The sequence below is a fragment of the Canis lupus genome, chromosome 26, assembly GCF_048164855.1.
Source record: "Canis lupus baileyi chromosome 26, mCanLup2.hap1, whole genome shotgun sequence".
Lineage (NCBI taxonomy): Eukaryota > Metazoa > Chordata > Mammalia > Carnivora > Canidae > Canis > Canis lupus.
The window spans coordinates 18,319,551-18,338,506 of record NC_132863.1 but is presented as its reverse complement, the minus strand read 5'-3'; the positions used below and the strand labels follow the sequence as shown (position 1 = coordinate 18,338,506).

Sequence of the window (18,956 nt, the reverse complement as noted above, 5' to 3'; positions counted from 1 at the left end):
GCCCAATGTGGGACTTGATCCCAGGACTCCAGCATCACGCCCTGGGCCGAAGGCAGGCGCTAAACCGCTGAGCCACCCAGGTATCCCCTAATTTTAGTTTTTAATGTAGGTGGGAGTGCCTGAAAGAAAAAAATAGGTGGGAAGAGGACAGGGCCCTGAAGATGTACTGAGAACAAAGCCAGAAATCAGTAATTTCCCCTACTTCCTGTCATGCTATTCGCAATTTATTTGACATCTATATCCAGACTGTACATGACTATGCAATCAATATGCTATAGAACGATTAATTTCTGTCAATAGTTTCTAAACTTTTCTAAACCTTTTAAACCTAAGTTTGGTTTAAAATAGCCACAGAGGGGATCCCTGGGTGGCGCAGCGGTTTGGCGCCTGCCTTTGGCCCAGGGCCTGATCCTGGAGACCCGGGATCGAATCCCACGTCGGGCTCCCGGTGCATGGAGCCTGCTTCTCCCTCTGCCTGTGTCTCTGCCTCTCTCTCTCTCTCTCTGTGACTATCATAAATAAATAAAAATTAAAAAAAAAAATAAAATAAAATAGCCACAGAAATCAAAGGTCATGGGGGGAAAAAGTCTGATTAGCTTTAATCGGTAATACTTAACAGGAACTCTAATCTAGTATAAATGTTTTTCCTATGAGCAAGTCTTTTTTATTAGATTTTATTACCATATCAAATGTTACACTGCTTAGGCACCTCTACCTTAAGGAAATGAGTTAACAGACCACCAATAAATCATCAATCCAACAAATATGCTAAAATCCATTACATTTATATTCATTCACATTAATTATGATATAAACCCATGTATGCATCAAGCTCTTCTAAAGGATATACAAGAAACTCCTAAGAGTAACGGAGTGTGACCAAGGAGAAAGGGGAAAAGAAGACTTATTTTTCATTTTATGATCTTCGATAGTTTTATAATGAACACAAATTGGTTTTGTAAGGAAAATACTAGCTTAGAAAGTAAAACTAAAAATAAGTAAAATTATCTAATTTATCCAGATTCAATTTAAGAGCAAGACCAAGTCTGGTGAAAATGCGATCAGTAACACTCTTCAATTAAGTCTCACAGATTTTTAGGAATTACACCTCAATTCATTAAGCTCAATCTTACAAAGATCCTTACTGCTCCATTCCTTCCTGTTCCGCTTTGGATTTTTTTCCCCAGAGCAAAACAATCTGCTCCTTTCTGTTATTTTACCTCTACTACCTAAGTTGGTGCATCTTCTGCCCTCCCTTTCTGAAGACTATAGATGAGAAGGGTCAGCCCCTATGGTCTATCAACAAAGACATAGCCTAGCCCCTTCATGTATGCAAAATCAGTGGGGTACCCTTCTAGAAACGGAAGCGTGCTTTTCCATATATCATAGTAATCCAAAGCCCCATGACTTACTCAAATCCACAAGCAGGCAGATAAAAGTACCTCGCCGTGTATGTATACCACAACACTCGCGTCTGGTAGAATGTCATACTTGTTAGCAAACTGCCTTAACTTTAAATCATCTCAAAGGAAAATGACTACCCAGCAGTTTTATAGAAAATACCAAACAAATCCTCCTAGCTTAGGTCCTTAAGAAATCACTTTGTGAATTTGTATAGTAAAGGTTAAACACTCTGCAATTATCATAATGACGTTTGCACAACAATTATAATAATTTCCAAGAAACTACATGCATTTTCAAATCTCCTTCTGGACTTTCTTCTCCGTTGTGCCATTCTCTACTCCTGTCCAGGCTTACCATACATACCGTACCTTTGGCCACGCTACTACTCCCCTTGCCTCGAGCCTCTGTCCTCTTAAATTCCCCTTACTTCACTATCCAGCTCCAAAGTCCTTTTCTACTGTGGCTCTTCTCATTTTGGTCAAATCATACTAATCTATTAATCTGAGGAAAACCTTGAGCTAGAAATAGAAGGGAGCCTAGAAAACAGATACTATGATAGCTTTCTCTCTTGCTTCAATACAGAACAGCAGCAAACTGATACAGAAGCCACCTGGAATGTCCTTTTGTCAGAGAACAGAAGAAAGCAAATTCAGCAATACAGAGACCCTACTTTATTACTCCTGTTTCCCCACTCTCTCAATGTTGCAAGAACTTGACAAAGGAATGAATTGGCAGTAATTGACCAAAAAACATGAACTGATCAACTCTAATAAATAACAATACACATATGTAAAAACAAGCTTCCTAGTGTTTAAACCTATCCCCAACTGTAAGACTTTAAAAATTAAGGAATTGGGGGACATCAGAGTGGCTCACTAGGTTTAGCCTCTGACTTGATTTCGGCTCAGGTCATGACCTCAGGGTTCTGAGATCAAGCCCCATGTCAGCCTTTGCCCTAGGCATGGAGCCAGCTTAACATTCTTTCTCCAGGGCAGCCCGGGTGGCTCAGTGGTTTAGCGCCGCCTTTAGCCCAGGGCCTGATCCTGTAATCCCAGGATCGAGTCTCACATCAGGCTCCCTGAGTGGAGCCTGCTTCTCCCTCTGCCTCTGTCTCTGCCTCTTTCTGTCTCTTTCTGTGTGTCTCTCATAAATAAATAAAATGTAAAAAAAAAAAAGAAAAAAAAAGTTCTTTCTCCATCTCCATCTGCTCCTCCCCATCTCCCTCTCTTAAAAATTAAGTAAAATAACATAAAATAAAATGAAGGAATTTCAACATACCTTTTTCATTGTCAAACAACAGGTGAGATCATGATACACCACAGGCACAAAATCTTTTGAAAGATGTACATCAAATTCTACAAAGGCTGCACCCTAACAGAAATAAAGGAAACAAGTATTTGAAAAGCATTGTCTGGCCCACAATACACCTAAAACTACAAGGATATAAGAAATTTACTGTTCACAATAAATCCACAGATCTGTACACAAAACGAAGAACTTCCTCATGAATTAATGTTATGCTGCAAGCTTTTTCTAAGAGGTAATTTCTTCACTTACAACAATTTTAAGAATTGCTCTTCCCTGCTGAAAAACAAGGGCAACTATCCACCCAAACACACCCCAGGAATACTCTGTGGCAGTGGCCAGCCTGTCACCTCTGCTACTGCTATCAGCAGAAATGGAGCCTCCCAGGAACTGGGTGCAGAGGGCCAAAGCCAGACAGCTGACCCTCCAAGATGAGCAGGGAAAAGAAGAAGCTGGAGTGCCTCAGCTCTGCACCCTGGTGCACTCGAGCAGCATACCTTCCAGCCTCCCTTGGCAAAATCCCACAAGTGGAGTAAAGAGAAAAGGATGAGGACTGTGAGGAGACAGAAGCAGCAAGGGCAGGGGAGGTCAAGAGTAGTGTCACATGAGCCCCATCTCTTTAAGAAGCTTCAATGGGAGGGAGAATGACAAGAGTAAGTTAAGGAAGCATTTTTCTAAGTCAAACCCATTCTGACATAGAAATTAATCCAAATAAAGCTGAGAACATAAATGACCCACAAAGGTGTGCCTTCACTGAAAGAAAGCCGGTTGGGATCAAAGGAAACAAGATCTAAGAATCTATATGTTACTGCAGACCAGAGAAATGCTTGTGTCAAGACGGATGATATGCTTCCAGCCCTTCCTGAACTTTTGGTGGGGAGGGGGGAATCTAATTTTGTGAGCACATGTGACCATAGACTAGTATCCAAGAAGCCCATTTCCTTGATGACTTCTGAAGCAGGAAATAAGTTTAGCTCCCTATAGTGCTAAAAACAGGACAAATAACACAAAGCATTTCTACTAAGAACAAACCCTAACATCCTTAAATAGCAATAATAATTAAACAAATTATAGCTTAGTTTAAACGTTGAACTTTACATGATCACCACCGTTTAGGAAGATAATTTTACCGAGAGATAAAACTTAATTCCAAAATCCAAGTGTGAGCTTTAAGAAATAAGCCAGTAGGGCAGCCCGGGTGGCTCAGCTGTTTAGCACCGCCTTCAGCCCAGGGTGTGATCCTGGAGACCCGGGACTGAGTCCCGCATTGGGATCCCTGCATGGAGCCTGCTTCTCCCTCTGCCTGTCTCTCTCTGCCTCCCTGTCTTTCATGAATAAATAAAAAAATAAAATATTAAAAAAAAAAAAACAACCTTAAAAAAAAAAAGAAGCCAGTAACATACCAGAACCTCTTTCAAGGACAGGTTTTAACATTAAAACAAACAAGCCATTAAAAACTAGCATATAGTATTCTAAAATGTGATCCATGAGTTTTAAGGATCTCAACAGAACACGGAAGAACAAAAGCTTAATGAAATGCTCTCTCAAAAAGCAGAGTGGCACCTAGGTGGCTCAGTTTAGCAACCGACTTTTGTGTTCAGCTCAGGTTGTGAGATCAAACCCCATATTAGGCTCTGCGTTGGGTGTGGATCCTACCTAAGATTCTCTCTCTCCCTCTCCCTCTGTCCCACTCTTAAAAAAAAAAAAAAAAAAAAAAAAAGGCATGGAGACACTGAAAGTTCCTTAACAGGATCTTCATGTTTACACCTAATAAGACAATGTTTAGAATAGTTAGCTACAATGAACTAAAATTGGTTCCAAATACTGAACCAGAGTCCAATATACTCATAGATTTAATATTATCCTTCCAACACAAAGACAAAAGTATGTGCTATTAATATTTTTAAACACTAATTAATGTAAGATGTCATGAGTTATAAGATGCTTTATATACCACTAAAAGGGGAAAAAATGCTGCCCATGACACCATGATGCAAGGCTTAGAAAGTTGTAAAATAGGATGCCTGGGAGGCTCAGCAGTTGAGCATCTGTCTTCGGCTCAGGGAGTGATCCCAGAGTCCCGGGATCGAATCCCACATCGGGCTCCTTAGATGGAGCTTCCCTCTCCTTCTGCCTAAGTCTCTGCCTCTCTCTTTCTGTGCCTCATGAAATAAAATCTTAAAAAAAAAAAGCTGTAAAATCCTTACCAATTTTAGCAATGCTGAAATAACAGAAAAAGTATGTCTTAGACTAGATGTTTGCTCATATAAATTATAAAGCTAAACATCACACTAATCAAGTTTACTTGTTGAACTAAGTTTAAGGCATGTGGAGGACACTGCAGAAAAAAATAGGAAAAAAAAAAAAAAAAAAAAAGAGCTGTTCCTTCATTTTTTCCCTAGTTTAACTATGGAGCATGAGGGCAGCCCTGGTGGCGCAGCGGTTTAGCGCCGCCTGCAGCCTGGGGTGTGATCCTGGAGACCCAGGATCAAGTCCCACGTTGGGCTCCCTGCGTGGAGCCTGCTTCTCCCTCTGCCTGTGTCTCTGTCCCCTCCCCTCCCCCGAATAAATAAATAAAATATTAAAAAAAAAAAAAAAAACAACTATGGAGCATGAGGTTTTTCAGTCAGGTACAAGGCAGCAGGGGGAGACAGGGGAATCTCAGATTCTTGATTAAAAATGTCAAGTTGCTGAAAAAAACTAAAAACTAAAAAATGGACTCTAACCTTTTATAAATGGATAAAAGGAATTAAGAAATTTAACATAATCAAGTTGGTATGCAAGATATAGACTGACTTAAGTTACATAAAACCACCATCAAATCCTTCCATAAGCATTATTTCCAAAGTATCTGAATGAGGAAAATATTCAGTTAATGAAAACCAATGCTTAATTGGGAATGTTCTTCTTGCCCCAATCACTCAAAATGTGTAATCTCAAACAAAAATGCTAATGATTCTATAGTTTTCATCCCAATCTCCACCAAGAATCTAAAATCAAATGCTCAGAGATACTTTCTTGTCACTTAGAATCATATTCAGAAGAAGCATGCATTTTGACCTACTTAACTTTTATAAGCTATTAATGGAAAAGACTCCCCAGGCCCACATTTCTCTACTTTGCCACCCTTGGACCAACAGTCCCAAAATCTTTAAAAAAAGAGGATCACTTACATGACTAGCAGCATTTCTTAAAGAAGCAATAGTATTTTCTTGAACTTTAGCAAGCCTGAAAGAGAAGAAATATATATAGTTATCATCCACTATAGAAAAGATAAAGAAAACAAATGTAATAAAGAGGGGGCCAACTGGGGCACCTGCGTGGCTCAGTCACTAAGAAAATCCTGACTTCGGCTCAGGTCAGGATCTCAGGGTCCTGGGACTGAGCCCTGAGTCGAGTTCTGTGCTTGACAGGGAGTCTACTTGTCCCTCTCTCTCCATCCCTCCCCCACTCGTGCTCACTCTCTCCCTCTCTCTCAAATAAACAAATAAATAAATAAAATCTTAAAATTAAAAAGCCAATTATAACAATGAAAGCAGTTCAATATTACCTATTCTGAAGCTACTTCTGCCATCCCCAAATTAAGACTGACCATCACTTGGTGAGTATATGCATTACGGAATAAAATCCAAGTTCTAATGATTATAGGTATTTACAAGCATAATATAAATAAATCCCACACCCACACATACCTCCCCCCAAGTGAGGTGATCAGTCAAGGAAAACAATCTTTGCAATGGCATGAAATAGAAGAGACACAAGAGACTTGCTCCTTGCAACGGTGTCTCAGATGATGGCAGACCAGAGGAACTAAAAAAGGCTGAATGACAACAAGCAGGACACCAGTATGGAAACGATATAAAAAATGGGTGAGGAAACCAAGACCCAGAGAGGGGAGCATGCCAAAAGTTGGGACCATAACACATATACTGAGGTTCAGGGTGCCTCCCCTGCATCAAGCTTTCCTTCCTGGCTATCTCTTTTAATGTCCCTCTTGGCATCAGTTCAGTAGATATTAGAGACTGACCAGAGTCTTACAAAAGAGTTAGTCTCTACTTAATTTTAATTGGGAACCCCAATCACTGAACTACGTTAAATCCCAGTCAATAATAAAAGATCCTTTGACCTTTAGTGGGCCAAACCAATGGAACCTTAACATGCATGAGCTACCAAATGCTAATACCACTCAAATATTCAACCCACTGAGCAGTTGTTGTAGAATTCCCTGCACCTCGATGTCCAACATCCAATGGTGTTCTTGGCTTCCAATACTTGGAAAATGAAGACTTCATGTCACAATTGTATCCTGGTAATGGCTTAATAATTATATAGTCAACTTTCAAGGAAAAAAAGAGAGGAGAAACAAAGATAAACCTGATTAAAAGGGCCATGGTGAACAATGAAATGGTATTACATTTAAATGCCACTCAAGTTTATCAATCTCTATCAAACAGAAAATAAATCACAAGTCAAAACTGATTCAAAGTAAAGCTTCCAGAAAATTTCACAGATGTCCCTTATTGTTATCATAGTAAACATTCTAAAAACAAATTATTAACACCCCATTCTCAAAAGCTCAATTTGAAACTAACATTTGAACCTAACCCTTGTTCATTTGTAAAGGGTCACTCTGCTTCTCCTGGCTTACCTCTCACTTTGCCTATTGTTTTTCTGGAATTTCTGCTCATGATGGGAAGAGTGAGAATTCCAGCGCTCTTCCCACTCTCAGCAATGGTGGATGATAAGAGGCATGCTGTCCCTACATGTCCAGGAAGGGCATCACCCTGAACTACATGTTCACTGAGATCTTCCTGAAATGAAAAATGAGGTTTAAAATAATCCAAATTCTTATACTTCAGTATTTTCCACTCAAAAATACTCCCTTAAAATTAATTCAGAATCTAAGGAAGATCAATAATATGAATCAAATTCATATTCCAGTAATTTAGATAGATTCTTTGTAAAAAAATAAATAAAAAGATACCTTTTCTTTTAGTATATATTTTAAGATTTTATAGGATACTTTATTAGTCATAATTCTGTTGATTGGCACTACTGATCCTCTAACATGTATCAGATGAATTTAAAACACTGACAAATTTTCTAAGTATTTTTATATTCAAAGGCTAACAAACACCTGTAGTGAGCTGCAAATGTGTACTGTATTCTCTAAAAGTGCATCCACACAGATGACAAAGGGATAGTTAACTCTCTAGGAAGCTGAATACTCACTTGGATATTACACTGGATATTTTATTAGCCTGTTCTATAAATAAAATAGTACTTTCAAAATTGCTAAGCAAATGAAAAGGAAGTTAGGGCATTTGAAAGAGTATTAAAAGGTAGCTGCGGGGCAGCCCGGGTGGCTCAGTGGTTTAGCGCCACCTTTAGCCCAGGGCCTGATCCTGGAGACCTGGGATCGAGTCCCGTGTTGGGCTCCCTGCATGGAGCCTGTATCTCTGCCTCTCTCTCTCTCTCTCTCTCTCTGTGTCTCTCATGAATAAATAAATAAAATCTTTAAAAAAATAAAAATAAAAAATAAAAGGTGGTTGCTTGGGGCACCAGAGTAGCTCAGTGGTTGAGCATCTGCCTTTGGTTCAGGTCGTGATCCTAGGGTCGTGGGATTCAGTCCTACATCAGGCTCCCCACAGGGAGCCTGCTTCTCCCTCTATCTATGTCTGTGCCTCTGTCAATGAATGAATAAAATCTTAAAAAAAAAAAAAAAAAAAAAAAAAAGGTAGTTCCTTAAGATATAAGGAAATATTCAACCAAAACCTCACATTTTTAGAATATAGTCCCACAGAGGTCTTTACTTGGGTAAGATTGAATGACAGGTTTTTTAAAAATAAAATCCTTTGTTACAGTTTTTTTAGAGGGAAACACTTTCAATTTCCTACAAAGTAGCCAAAAAGCCAGTTGTAAAGGCTATTGCATAAAGGCTTCATCAAATTAAACAATTCAAATACTATAATGATTTTAAAAAGTTAACAAATGTTACTTGTGGATTTAAATCCATTCTGTATGATGCTATTTTCACAAAACTGTGGCTAGGTGCTCTAATCTAATGGAAATGGGAGTGGAAGTGCCAAAGAGCAAGAGTCGAGGGAAAGCAGTACACATGACCACTAGCTGGGTACAATAAAGCAAGGACCTTGGCCAGGGACCCAGCATGACTTGTGAAGAAGAGTTTAGTGTAAGAGTCCCAGCTCTGGAAAGCTGGCAGCAGATTCTGAATAACCCAGCACAGTTTCCATAGCAACCCTTTTTTACTACAAATATGTATCAAGTAAAGTTGTAAAAATGAGTCTGCTGTTAGGATTTCTTATAATAAAATGCCTCAATAAACCACAAACTTCAGTCATGAGGAGGACTCAATGATGTTAGTTACACTGGGTTGCCCACCAATAGTTAAACAATCTGATCTTTCCTCTATTTATCCTTGGAGGCTCCTGGCTCAGTTGGTAGAGTACAAAACTCTTCATCTTGGGGTTGTGAGTTCAAGCTTCATACTGGTTATAAAATTTTTTTTAAAAAATCGTAAAAAAAAAAAGAACAGGTACAGACATCAAGACATCTGATCTTGATGTAATACATCAACTCAGCTGAAATTTTTTGTTATAGTACTTAAGTCTATCAACTCCCAAGTTTTCTAAGGCTGCTAAAATGTATAGGAGAATAAACATCTATAAAGATGTATGAATCATGGATTTATACACAGACTAAAACAAAAATCAAAACATAAAAATAAGCCCATGCCTGCATTTAAAAAAAAATTTTTTTTCCATGCCTGCACTCTTTCTCAACTCCTTCTGTGCAGTAATTACTCACCTCAAAAAAATCAAATATTAATTCCAGGTTATCTGGTTCCATTGTCTGTATGCTGTACTCTGTCCAACGATCAGGCTGTAAGCCATACCCACACTCTGGCTGTGAATGCCTGCATTTGAACTCATTGTCGCTTATTAAGGATATCTCTAGGCTGTTGGACATTTTGTGAAGAACGGTGGGAGACACCCTATCATCGTCATCCTCTTCCAAGCCCTCTAGTGTCAGCTTTACTCTACACAAATGGAAAAAATAATGAATGCAAAAACATGGAACAAAAGGAAAAATCATACAAATGTTACGTTAATGCTAAATTTAGAAGTGCTTCCTGAATATGCTAATTCTTCAAGTAACAAAAATACAGTATTATATAAGACTACCCACATAATACCAACTAAGGCATTAGTTATGTTTTATAAAATACTGATGTTTTTATCTACGTATTTCTGCAAAGAAGTAAAACAAGATAAATGTTCATTACGCTTAAGGTTGTTTTCAGTAATTCTTTTTTAAAAAATGAATCTATAGAAGTACTTACTATTATCTCATTTGTAACTGGCTATCTTACAACTTCTTTTGAAAAGTCTCACAAAGGACTATACGTGTCAAACAAGCACAAAATTGAGCCATATTGTTAGTATATATTAAAAGACTAAAGTTGGAGGCTATAAATTAAAATTTTTTGGGATGCCTGGGTGGCTCAGTGGTTGAGCGTCTGCCTTCGGCTCAGGGTTCTGGAATCGAATCCCTCATCAGGCTTCTGCATGAAGTCTGCTTCTCCTTCCTCTGCCTATGTCTCTACCTCTCTATGTCTCTCATGAATGGATAAATAAAATCTTTTTTTTAAAGATTCATTTATTTATTCATGAGAGACAGAGAGAGAGAGAGGGAGAGGCAGAGACATAAACAGAGGGAGAAGCAGGCTCACCTCAGGGAGGCTGATGTGGGACTCGATCCCGGCACTCCAGGATCACGCCCTGGGCCGAAGGCAGATGCCAAACCGCTGAGCCACCCAGGCATTCCAGATAGATAAAATCTTTTTTTTTTTTTTTTCAGATAAAATCTTTAAAAAAAAAATTTTCTCCCCCTTTCTTCTACCTTACCACAGTGAGCCCAGATACTCTGAAAAGTACATTATTAAAGAAATTATTGTATTAAACATTTATTTATATGCATATACACTTTTTACATGTATGTATTTTTAAAATGAAACAAACGGAATGACTGCATGCCTCAGTCAGTTAAGCGTCTGCCTTCATTCAGGCCATGATCTCAGGGTCCTGGGATGGAGCCCTGAAGCAGGCTCCCTGCTCAGCCAGGAGTTTGCTTCTTCCTCTCCCTCTCCCCCACCACCCCACTCTCACATGCGCATACGTGCTCACCCTTCCCCATCTCTCTCTCAAATAAATAAAATACTTAAAAAAAATAAAAAAGTAAAATAAAAAAAAAAAAGAATAGTTCTGGATCAATACTGATTCTACTAATGAGTCTGAAGGAACACTCTCTACCAGGATACATGAAAAGAGACCACAATTGGGACACAAGAAAAGCACGAAGATAAAAATAACTATTCTAACAGAATGTGCATTTACAAAACAAACAAACAAAAATTCAAGTTTAAAGAGATCAATGAAAAAGTTTTAGTCATTTAGGGATGCCCGGGATCAAGTCCCACATGGGGCTCTCTGCATGGAGCCTGCTTCTCCCTCTGCCTGTGCCTGTCTCTCATGAATAAATAAACAAAATCTTAGAAAAAAAAAAGGTTTTCTTCAAACAGCTCCATAAAGGTTATAATCTATCATAATGAGACAGTGCTTTCCACTTACTGAGAGTCAACTGAAAGAAAAACTTGTGTTAAACCCTGGTGGTAATGAAAAAATTAAAAATAAAACTTGCTGATAATGGAATAGAACAGCATGTCTAGTATTTTATTTAAAACACATAAGCTGGGGGATCCCTGGGTGGCTCAGTGGTTTAGCACCTGCCTTTGGCCCAGGGCGCGATCCTGGAGTCCTGGGATTGAGTCCCATGTCAGGCTCCGGGCATGGAGCCTGCTTCTCTCTCTAGGTCTATCATAAATAAATAGATCTTTAAAAAAAAAATTAAAAAATAAAAAATAAAACATATAAGCTGTTGCAAAGTTTTTAAAGTCCTGATATTCTTGCAGATAAATTTATTTCCTACCCCATGAATGTTTATCACTAATACAAATTTGGAAGGAAAAGGTGGCCAGAACACAAATTTCTAGTTATACAATTTTTTAACTAAAGTTTATTATTATTATTTTTTCAGTAATCTCTACATCCAAAGTGGAGCTCAAACTCACAATCCTGAGATCAAGAATTGTGATCTTCAGACTGAGCCAGAAAGGCATCCTATAAACAATTATTTCAGTAGGAATCAGTTACTTAATTTGTAGAGCCTATCAAAGCAAAGTATGGTTATACAAAATTATTCCAATTTAAGCCTGGTTAACACAATAATATATACTAAGACTCAAAACAACTTCTACATAAGCAAGAATGATACTCAGTATGCATTTACACTCAGAAATTTGTAAGCGGAACACCAACCATTAATTATCTATTAATTTCTTAACTAAAATCAAGAAAAGAAGAAAATTCTCATAAACCCAACCAACCATCAGGTTTATCTTTTACAGTTATCCTTATTTCAGGGTCTTATTCTAAAAAGATACTTTATAGCTGTAATACAATTTATTTGCTTCTTTTCACATGTAAATACAAGATTCAATTATGTTAAGTAAGCATGCACTGCCCCCAGAGCGGGACCAGATCCATCACCCTGAGATCAATACATGATGAGCCAAACTCTAAAGTTGGACACTTAGCTGACTGAGTCACCCAGGCTGCCCCTCTGTTCCCCCCTCCCTCCTAGCTGGGGAAAAGGGCGCTCCTCTCTCTCTCTCTCACTCAAAAAAAAAAAAAAATTAAAATAAGCTTTTAAAAAAGTCTAAAAGATTCAGTTACTTATGCGAAAGGCCTAGAAATGCTATGTACAAAGACAAGGTACACCCAAAACCTTTTGTTTCCTCTCAGAATAGAATAGCCAAAGCAAAAGACTGTAAAGTGCTACCCACACTTTCCCTTTTTTATGACTGGGGTAAACACTACAGTATTTAAGAAGTTATTACAAAACATTTATGGGTTATAAACTTCAGTACCTTGTAAGTTTTGTTATGAAGACAGTATTGTATTATTAATTACTTCAGTTGCTGAAAATGGCCGCTGCAACTCAGCTAACATTATTTCAGAGAAGGATGCATTATATACCAGAACTCACAACTCTCAGTCCTTAAGATATAAAAACTCAAAATGATAGCGCTGCCTGGGTCACTGAGAAGCCAGCTCACTTAAAGGTATGTATGATGACATTACAGAAAAATAAAGTTACTCCCTATGTAGCTATTATCATAAATACCAGCTATGTAGCTTGACATCTATTCTTAATATAGGAGTAAGAAGAAACTAATCTGGAACTGCTGTGATCACTGCTACCTTTCTTCATGAAAAAGTTTTCATTTTCAAGCCACAAGGAGTTTAGAACACTAAAGGATATTTCTAATAATCATATTTTTCTGTTTACACCATCCCCTCATTTAGCACAAATTCATTTCTGTCAATATCAATTTTAAAACAAACTATTGCTACACTAAGAAATTTTATTTTTTTTTATTTTATTTTATTTTTTATTTTTTAAATTTTTATTTATTTATGATAGTCACAGAGAGAGAGAGAGAGAGAGAGAGAGGCAGAGACACAGGCAGAGGGAGAAGCAGGCTCCATGCACTGGGAGCCCGATGTGGGATTCGATCCCGGGTCTCCAGGTTCGCGCCCTGGGCCAAAGGCAGGTGCCAAACCGCTGCGCCACCCAGGGATCCCTACACTAAGAAATTTTAAATGGGGGCATGTATGTGGCTCAGCTGGTTAAGTGTCCAACTCTTGGTTTCTGCTCGGGTCATGATCTCAGGGTCATCGGGCTGTGAGCTCAGCTCAGAGTCTGCTTGTCCCTCTCCTGCTCCTCCTCTAGCTTGTGCCTGTGCTCACGCAGGCTCACTCTCTCAAATAAATAAATAAAATCCTTAAAAAAAAAAAAAAAAAAAAAAAGAAACTTGAATGGCAGAAACTGCAAAGATATATATGCTTGAAAATCACTTACCTATATAGAAACAAAATTTTCTGATTTCAAATTTAGCAATTAATACTATGAGAAGCATGTTTATAACTATCTGCGTTAGGGAAGCTGTTTATTCCCACAAGACCCTTCAATTAGAAAATGTAACATTATCTGTAAGTGTGCTATATTCTTAGTTTATACACTTAAAGGCTAAAAACCAAATAGGTCAGAAATCTACAGCATTAGTAAAAATAAACAGCCTAAATGACAAACACACATGGTCATACCTAAATCTAGATTTTTTTAATTTCTTCTTTGTTATTGAGACAGGAGGTTTTTCAGAATAATGCAAACGCAATCTTATTTCAGTCTGACATGTCAACCATCCAGAATCCAAAGTTTCAACACCATCTGGCAGAGTAAATACAACAAACAGTAATTATTATACATACTTTTTGAAACAATTTGTTAAGTACAACAAACCTATGACAATTCTAGTTCATGTTCACATTTTAATACACTCAGTTTATATATATCACTGGAACTTCTCTACAAAGCAAACACACAGGTAGTCTTAAATTTATCACTAAAAAAACTTTTATACGAAGTAGGGGGGAAAAGTTAAATGTTAACAATTAGTCATATTTAACAACTTAAGTATATTAAAATATTCTTATTGAATCTATTATTGAAGTAATACCAATCTATTCCTGAAAGAATACATTCCTCACAGGCTCTAACATAGCAGCTGTTTCATGGGGGATCACTATCACACTTCCAAAGCATTACATGAGCTATTCAGCTAAAACTAGTTCTACCACTAGAGCTGCAGCCTGAGACATGAGAAGGTAAGAACAAAACTGTGAATCAATTTTGTATGCTTGCATTTATAAATTCTGCCATAAATAAATTGCATGACTGTGATAACACTGTGTTAGCATTATTTAACTTGAAGTTTCCTGCTAACAGATGTCATAAAATTATCATAAATACCAGAAAGCTGTCAACTGTTTATACCCAATTTTATCAAAAGGACTTAAAAAAAAACCCAGAAGCTTTTCTCTTAGGTATAACTTTAAAATGTTTAGTAGCTACCAAATTTTAAAAATAAAGAGAAACCACTATCCTCTCCTAACTTTAAACTGTTCTCAGAAATGGACAAAGTTGGTGAGATGGTTTTCTATCCTAAGAGCTAACTGAAGCCAAGTTTAAGAGAACTAAAAAAGGAAAGAAATGCCTGTAGTTGTAACTACACATAGATATTAACCTACAATAGAGGGACACGTCATGCCTTACAGTTAAGGACATGAGAAAGCTACTCCTCCATCCAAACAGGTAGCATAAATATCATTTTTTAAAAGATAAAGAGGACAAGACTATAAAACACTGAAACTAAAGCTATGCAAGTACCTTATATGTAATATAAATAACCCCAAATAAAATTAAGGAAAAGTTAAAATTTCTATCCAAATACTGCAAAAGCATGTACATTTTTCAAGTACATAAACATATGCAACCTAGCCATCAGCAATTTATTGCCGGTTCACAGTGTAAGCACACATTCTGCTCACCCTCTTTGTATCTTTGATTTCTATAGTATAGGATCTAAACTAAGAATTCAGTTTAGCTTGATAACGCTATTATACTGTGAGAACTACAGTCACTGAAGACAACTTGAATCCACAGAAAAAATTATTTAGTGAAGTAGAAAAACATAATGAATGCATGACATTTTCAACATATTCAGAAGAATTGTCTATTCTACTGTAAATTAATGTTAAAGTCTCAGGAGAATTACTGGAACATCTGTTTAACCTAGATTTTACTGTAAATGCATATATGCACAAAATGCACAAACTTAGCTTAAGAGTTCAGAATGTTTAGAAACATTAATACTAAATATAAGTGTGAAAAAATGATATGTTAACAGTTAAGTATAATACTTAAGTATATTAAGTCATTCACCTGAAGTCATCAAATAAAAAAACAAAAGGATACAATTTTAAAGCTTAAGAATTATATTACAAACTATTATTTAAAAAGAAATGTACTTGTTCCTTGGATCTAGTCTCTATTTTCAGTATCACACTATGTCATATTTCCCTGTGCTGTTTCTAATCAAATGTAAGGTAACATCCCAATTCTATCAGTAAAGATTGTCAAAACTCAGTCTCACTTACTGTGGATTCCAAATTGTCCATCGTCAATAATAATTTCACTTTCTAGAATTGAAGGAAAATAAAAAAACCTAGTTAAAATTCATGATGTATACAGAATGAACTGAGAAATTACCCACCTTAAGGATTTTTTAAATATGAAATCTAAAATTTTAAAGCAGCCCAAAGTGAATAAGCATATTTATTGTAGCCCTCAATCAAGAATTCCCTTTTGAGCAGGTTATCAAACAGTAAAAGTTCTTACAAACTTGGTGATGATTTGTAGTGTTACAAGAAGGGAGAGAAAATCCTCAGGTGCTCTAGAGGCACTGGAATAAATGTCTACACCCACCAGTTTCTGAGACAGGCTGCTGGACAACAATATCTTCTGGTTGATTTTTTAAACCAAAGGTCTTGGCACAATTAAAATGCTTATTCTTATGAAGTGCATATTCTGAACTTAAAACGTTCTCCTAGAATCCCAACTATTCTCTATAGCCAGCTACAAGCTTTACAAACAGCACAAACTTACCTGTATGTACAGAGCTGTGAGGAACTACCAAAAGAGTAAATGCTAGTACAATCCCTTCGAACAGAAGTTCAGCTACGTAAGAAAAGCTGATAAGCCCCACCCTCTTGAGTAAAACACTAATTATCTTCCCTGCTACTTCCTTTCCCAGTTTAACTTTAAACCTAAGTCTGAAATATTTGTCAAAATAACTGTGAGAATTCCCAGTAAAGATTCTTGGTAGATTTCACGCAGCTCTTAAGTTTAGAAGTTATGTTTTCCAAAAGTATAAAATTAATTTTTAAAAGACCAGAAACAAACATCCCATTTCTCACAGTAAGAAAATATATTTAACTGTAATGAGCTTCCAAATGCAAATTATTTTTTAAATGTTTAATACCTAATAATTTACAACCTCAGTATGGGACTATTATAATTCTAGAGTACACTATCATGAAAATTCTAAATATACTATTAGAAATGTATTAAAACATAAAAAAAGAAAATCCAATAAAGAGGATGGAATGAAATATCTGTTTAAAAAAGATATGTTCTTGCCACAGGTTAAAGCAGGTTCTCTCACTACTTTCTAAGATAGCTACTAGCAAGCCATTTAAATTCTAATCTTTAAATTCTAATTTTCTCTAGAAACTAGAAGATACAGTTCTCAGCACTGAGTCAATTTACAGATGAATCCAAGTGGGTAATTTATATATAGGAAATGAACTTCAAATTTTAATCTCAGTATGGAAAAGGAAATTCAAAAATACTTGTATGAAGAGAAATACCATTTTTAGGCACAAGAAAACTGAATGATGTTTCAGTGAAAAAAACAAAAACAAAAACAAAAACAAAAGCAATTGAGTATCAATCTTAACACAGCCAGCAAGTATTTAAGTAAATCAAGAGAAAAATATGTCTGCTACAACCAAGAAATTTGAATGCATTCATACAAGTTTATTCAAGTATTTACTAGCTAAAAAAACAAAAAAACAAAAAACACAGAATAGGATAACTTTTTCTATTGCTCTTACTATTAAAGTCAAAATTTTAAGAATCTTTGTTTTGGATTAATTCTTTCCTCAAATGTCCTCAGCTCTCTGAGCAAGTAATCAAATAAAGCCATGGATGCTCAGTTAAGAAGGTTATTTTACAAACTTTGTAACTACTCCAAATGAAAATATTCCACAATAAATTAATCAAATCCCCCCCAAATAAACTTGGCAAGCATTTCTAACAAAGTTTATAAAGAAAGCAATTAAGAACTGTTTAGTTTCAAAAGATCCATGATATGCTAAGTGAAATTTGCAGTACTGACAATGCATTGACTTTATACTTTAGAATAAAAATTTATTAAATCCCACTAAGCCATTGTGCAGCATATTAGTAACTTTATGCATATGCCTCAAACAGATGCAGTTAATGCCCATACCTAAAGGGGTTATTGATCGTGGTTGTAGATGAGTCTCCCACTTGTGAACTATGACTTGGCATGGACCACCGATAGTCTGCAATTTAAAAGTTAAACGTCTGCAATAATTTCTTATATCTTATTTTCTACCCATGACTCCATTAGATGTTTGTGGCCTAAGTCTTATACTAAATATGAAACCAAAAGATTCATCTGTTATTTATCAATATTATATGCCAAAAATCAGGAATGTACCAGGTCACAAAACACGATGAGTGCTAGAAGAAAATGATGGTGAGGCAGTAAACAGAGAAAAATGAGATGAAATTGGCACATAAAATCATCTTAAACCCATCCTTAAATCTGCCTACAGTACTAAAAAGATTTTAACCTTTAGCTGATGTTCTGTCCTAAGTTAAAGCTAACACCAAATACACTTTATGCTTGATTATATCAGCAGTCAATGAGGTATTACTGAATAAAGTATCTCAAGTAATTCTCCAAGTGTTTGGGGAAAAAGCCTAAACTCTATGAAGTAGGAATAGTAGGCACAAATACTTCAAGATCAATGATCCTAAGTTACTCAAGGAACTAGAGAGCATAACAAAGTTCTTTGTTATAGTTAATAACAGGAAGAACATATTTCTTGTATCATAGTAATCAATGTTTCTGAAAAGCACAGGAAAACCCTTAAAAAAAGGATATGTGCATGAGTAAATTTGAAGGATAAGTTTGACAAAAAGGGAACATCTAGTTTTACTCTTTATACCTTACCGTTTATAAAACTCATACAGTGAGAAAAGGTCTAATACTGTTTTCTGTTATCAATTCTCTTACTAAAAGGGAAAATAAAACTTTATGTGTTAACGTCTACAGCAATTTAAAAACAAAAATAAACTATCAACAAAGATTTCCTACATACACCTAAAGGACTAAAGTACTTACTCAATGCTTCCTAATTTTACTTTAATTATTAAAAAAAAAAAAAAAATTGACTGGGACGCTTGGGTGGCTCAGCGATTGAGCCTTTGGCTCAGGGCATGATCCTGGAGTCCCAGGATCGAGTCCCGCATCAGGCTCTCTGCATGGAGCCTGCTTCTCCTCCCTCTTCCTATGTCTCTGCCTCTGTGTCTCTTATGAATAAATAAATAGAATCTTTAAAAAAAAACTTGACTAAATTTATGTGCCAAAATAAAACTCCTAATACACA

At 36.5% G+C, this 18,956-nt stretch overlaps 1 protein-coding gene across 5 annotated transcripts in view; it reads right to left on the bottom strand.

Moving 5' to 3' along the window:
* GPCPD1 (glycerophosphocholine phosphodiesterase 1) overlaps nucleotides 1–18,956 on the bottom strand; it is a 66,377-nt gene that overhangs the window by 17,842 nt on the left and 29,579 nt on the right. For 4 of the 5 annotated variants that reach the window (XM_072800143.1, XM_072800144.1, XM_072800145.1 and 1 more), the window contains 8 exons: nucleotides 17,768–17,843; nucleotides 15,852–15,893; nucleotides 13,959–14,082; nucleotides 9,538–9,769; nucleotides 7,358–7,520; nucleotides 6,913–7,045; nucleotides 5,883–5,937; nucleotides 2,683–2,775 (listed from right to left, as the gene is read on the bottom strand). In XM_072800143.1, coding sequence (XP_072656244.1) covers nucleotides 2,683–2,775; nucleotides 5,883–5,937; nucleotides 6,913–7,045; nucleotides 7,358–7,520; nucleotides 9,538–9,769; nucleotides 13,959–14,082; nucleotides 15,852–15,893; nucleotides 17,768–17,843 — 918 coding nt within the window. Of the gene's footprint in view, nucleotides 1–2,682; nucleotides 2,776–5,882; nucleotides 5,938–6,912; nucleotides 7,046–7,357; nucleotides 7,521–9,537; nucleotides 9,770–13,958; nucleotides 14,083–15,851; nucleotides 15,894–16,359; nucleotides 16,378–17,767; nucleotides 17,844–18,956 lie in introns of those variants that run through there. The other variant, XM_072800146.1, reaches the window with a different exon arrangement.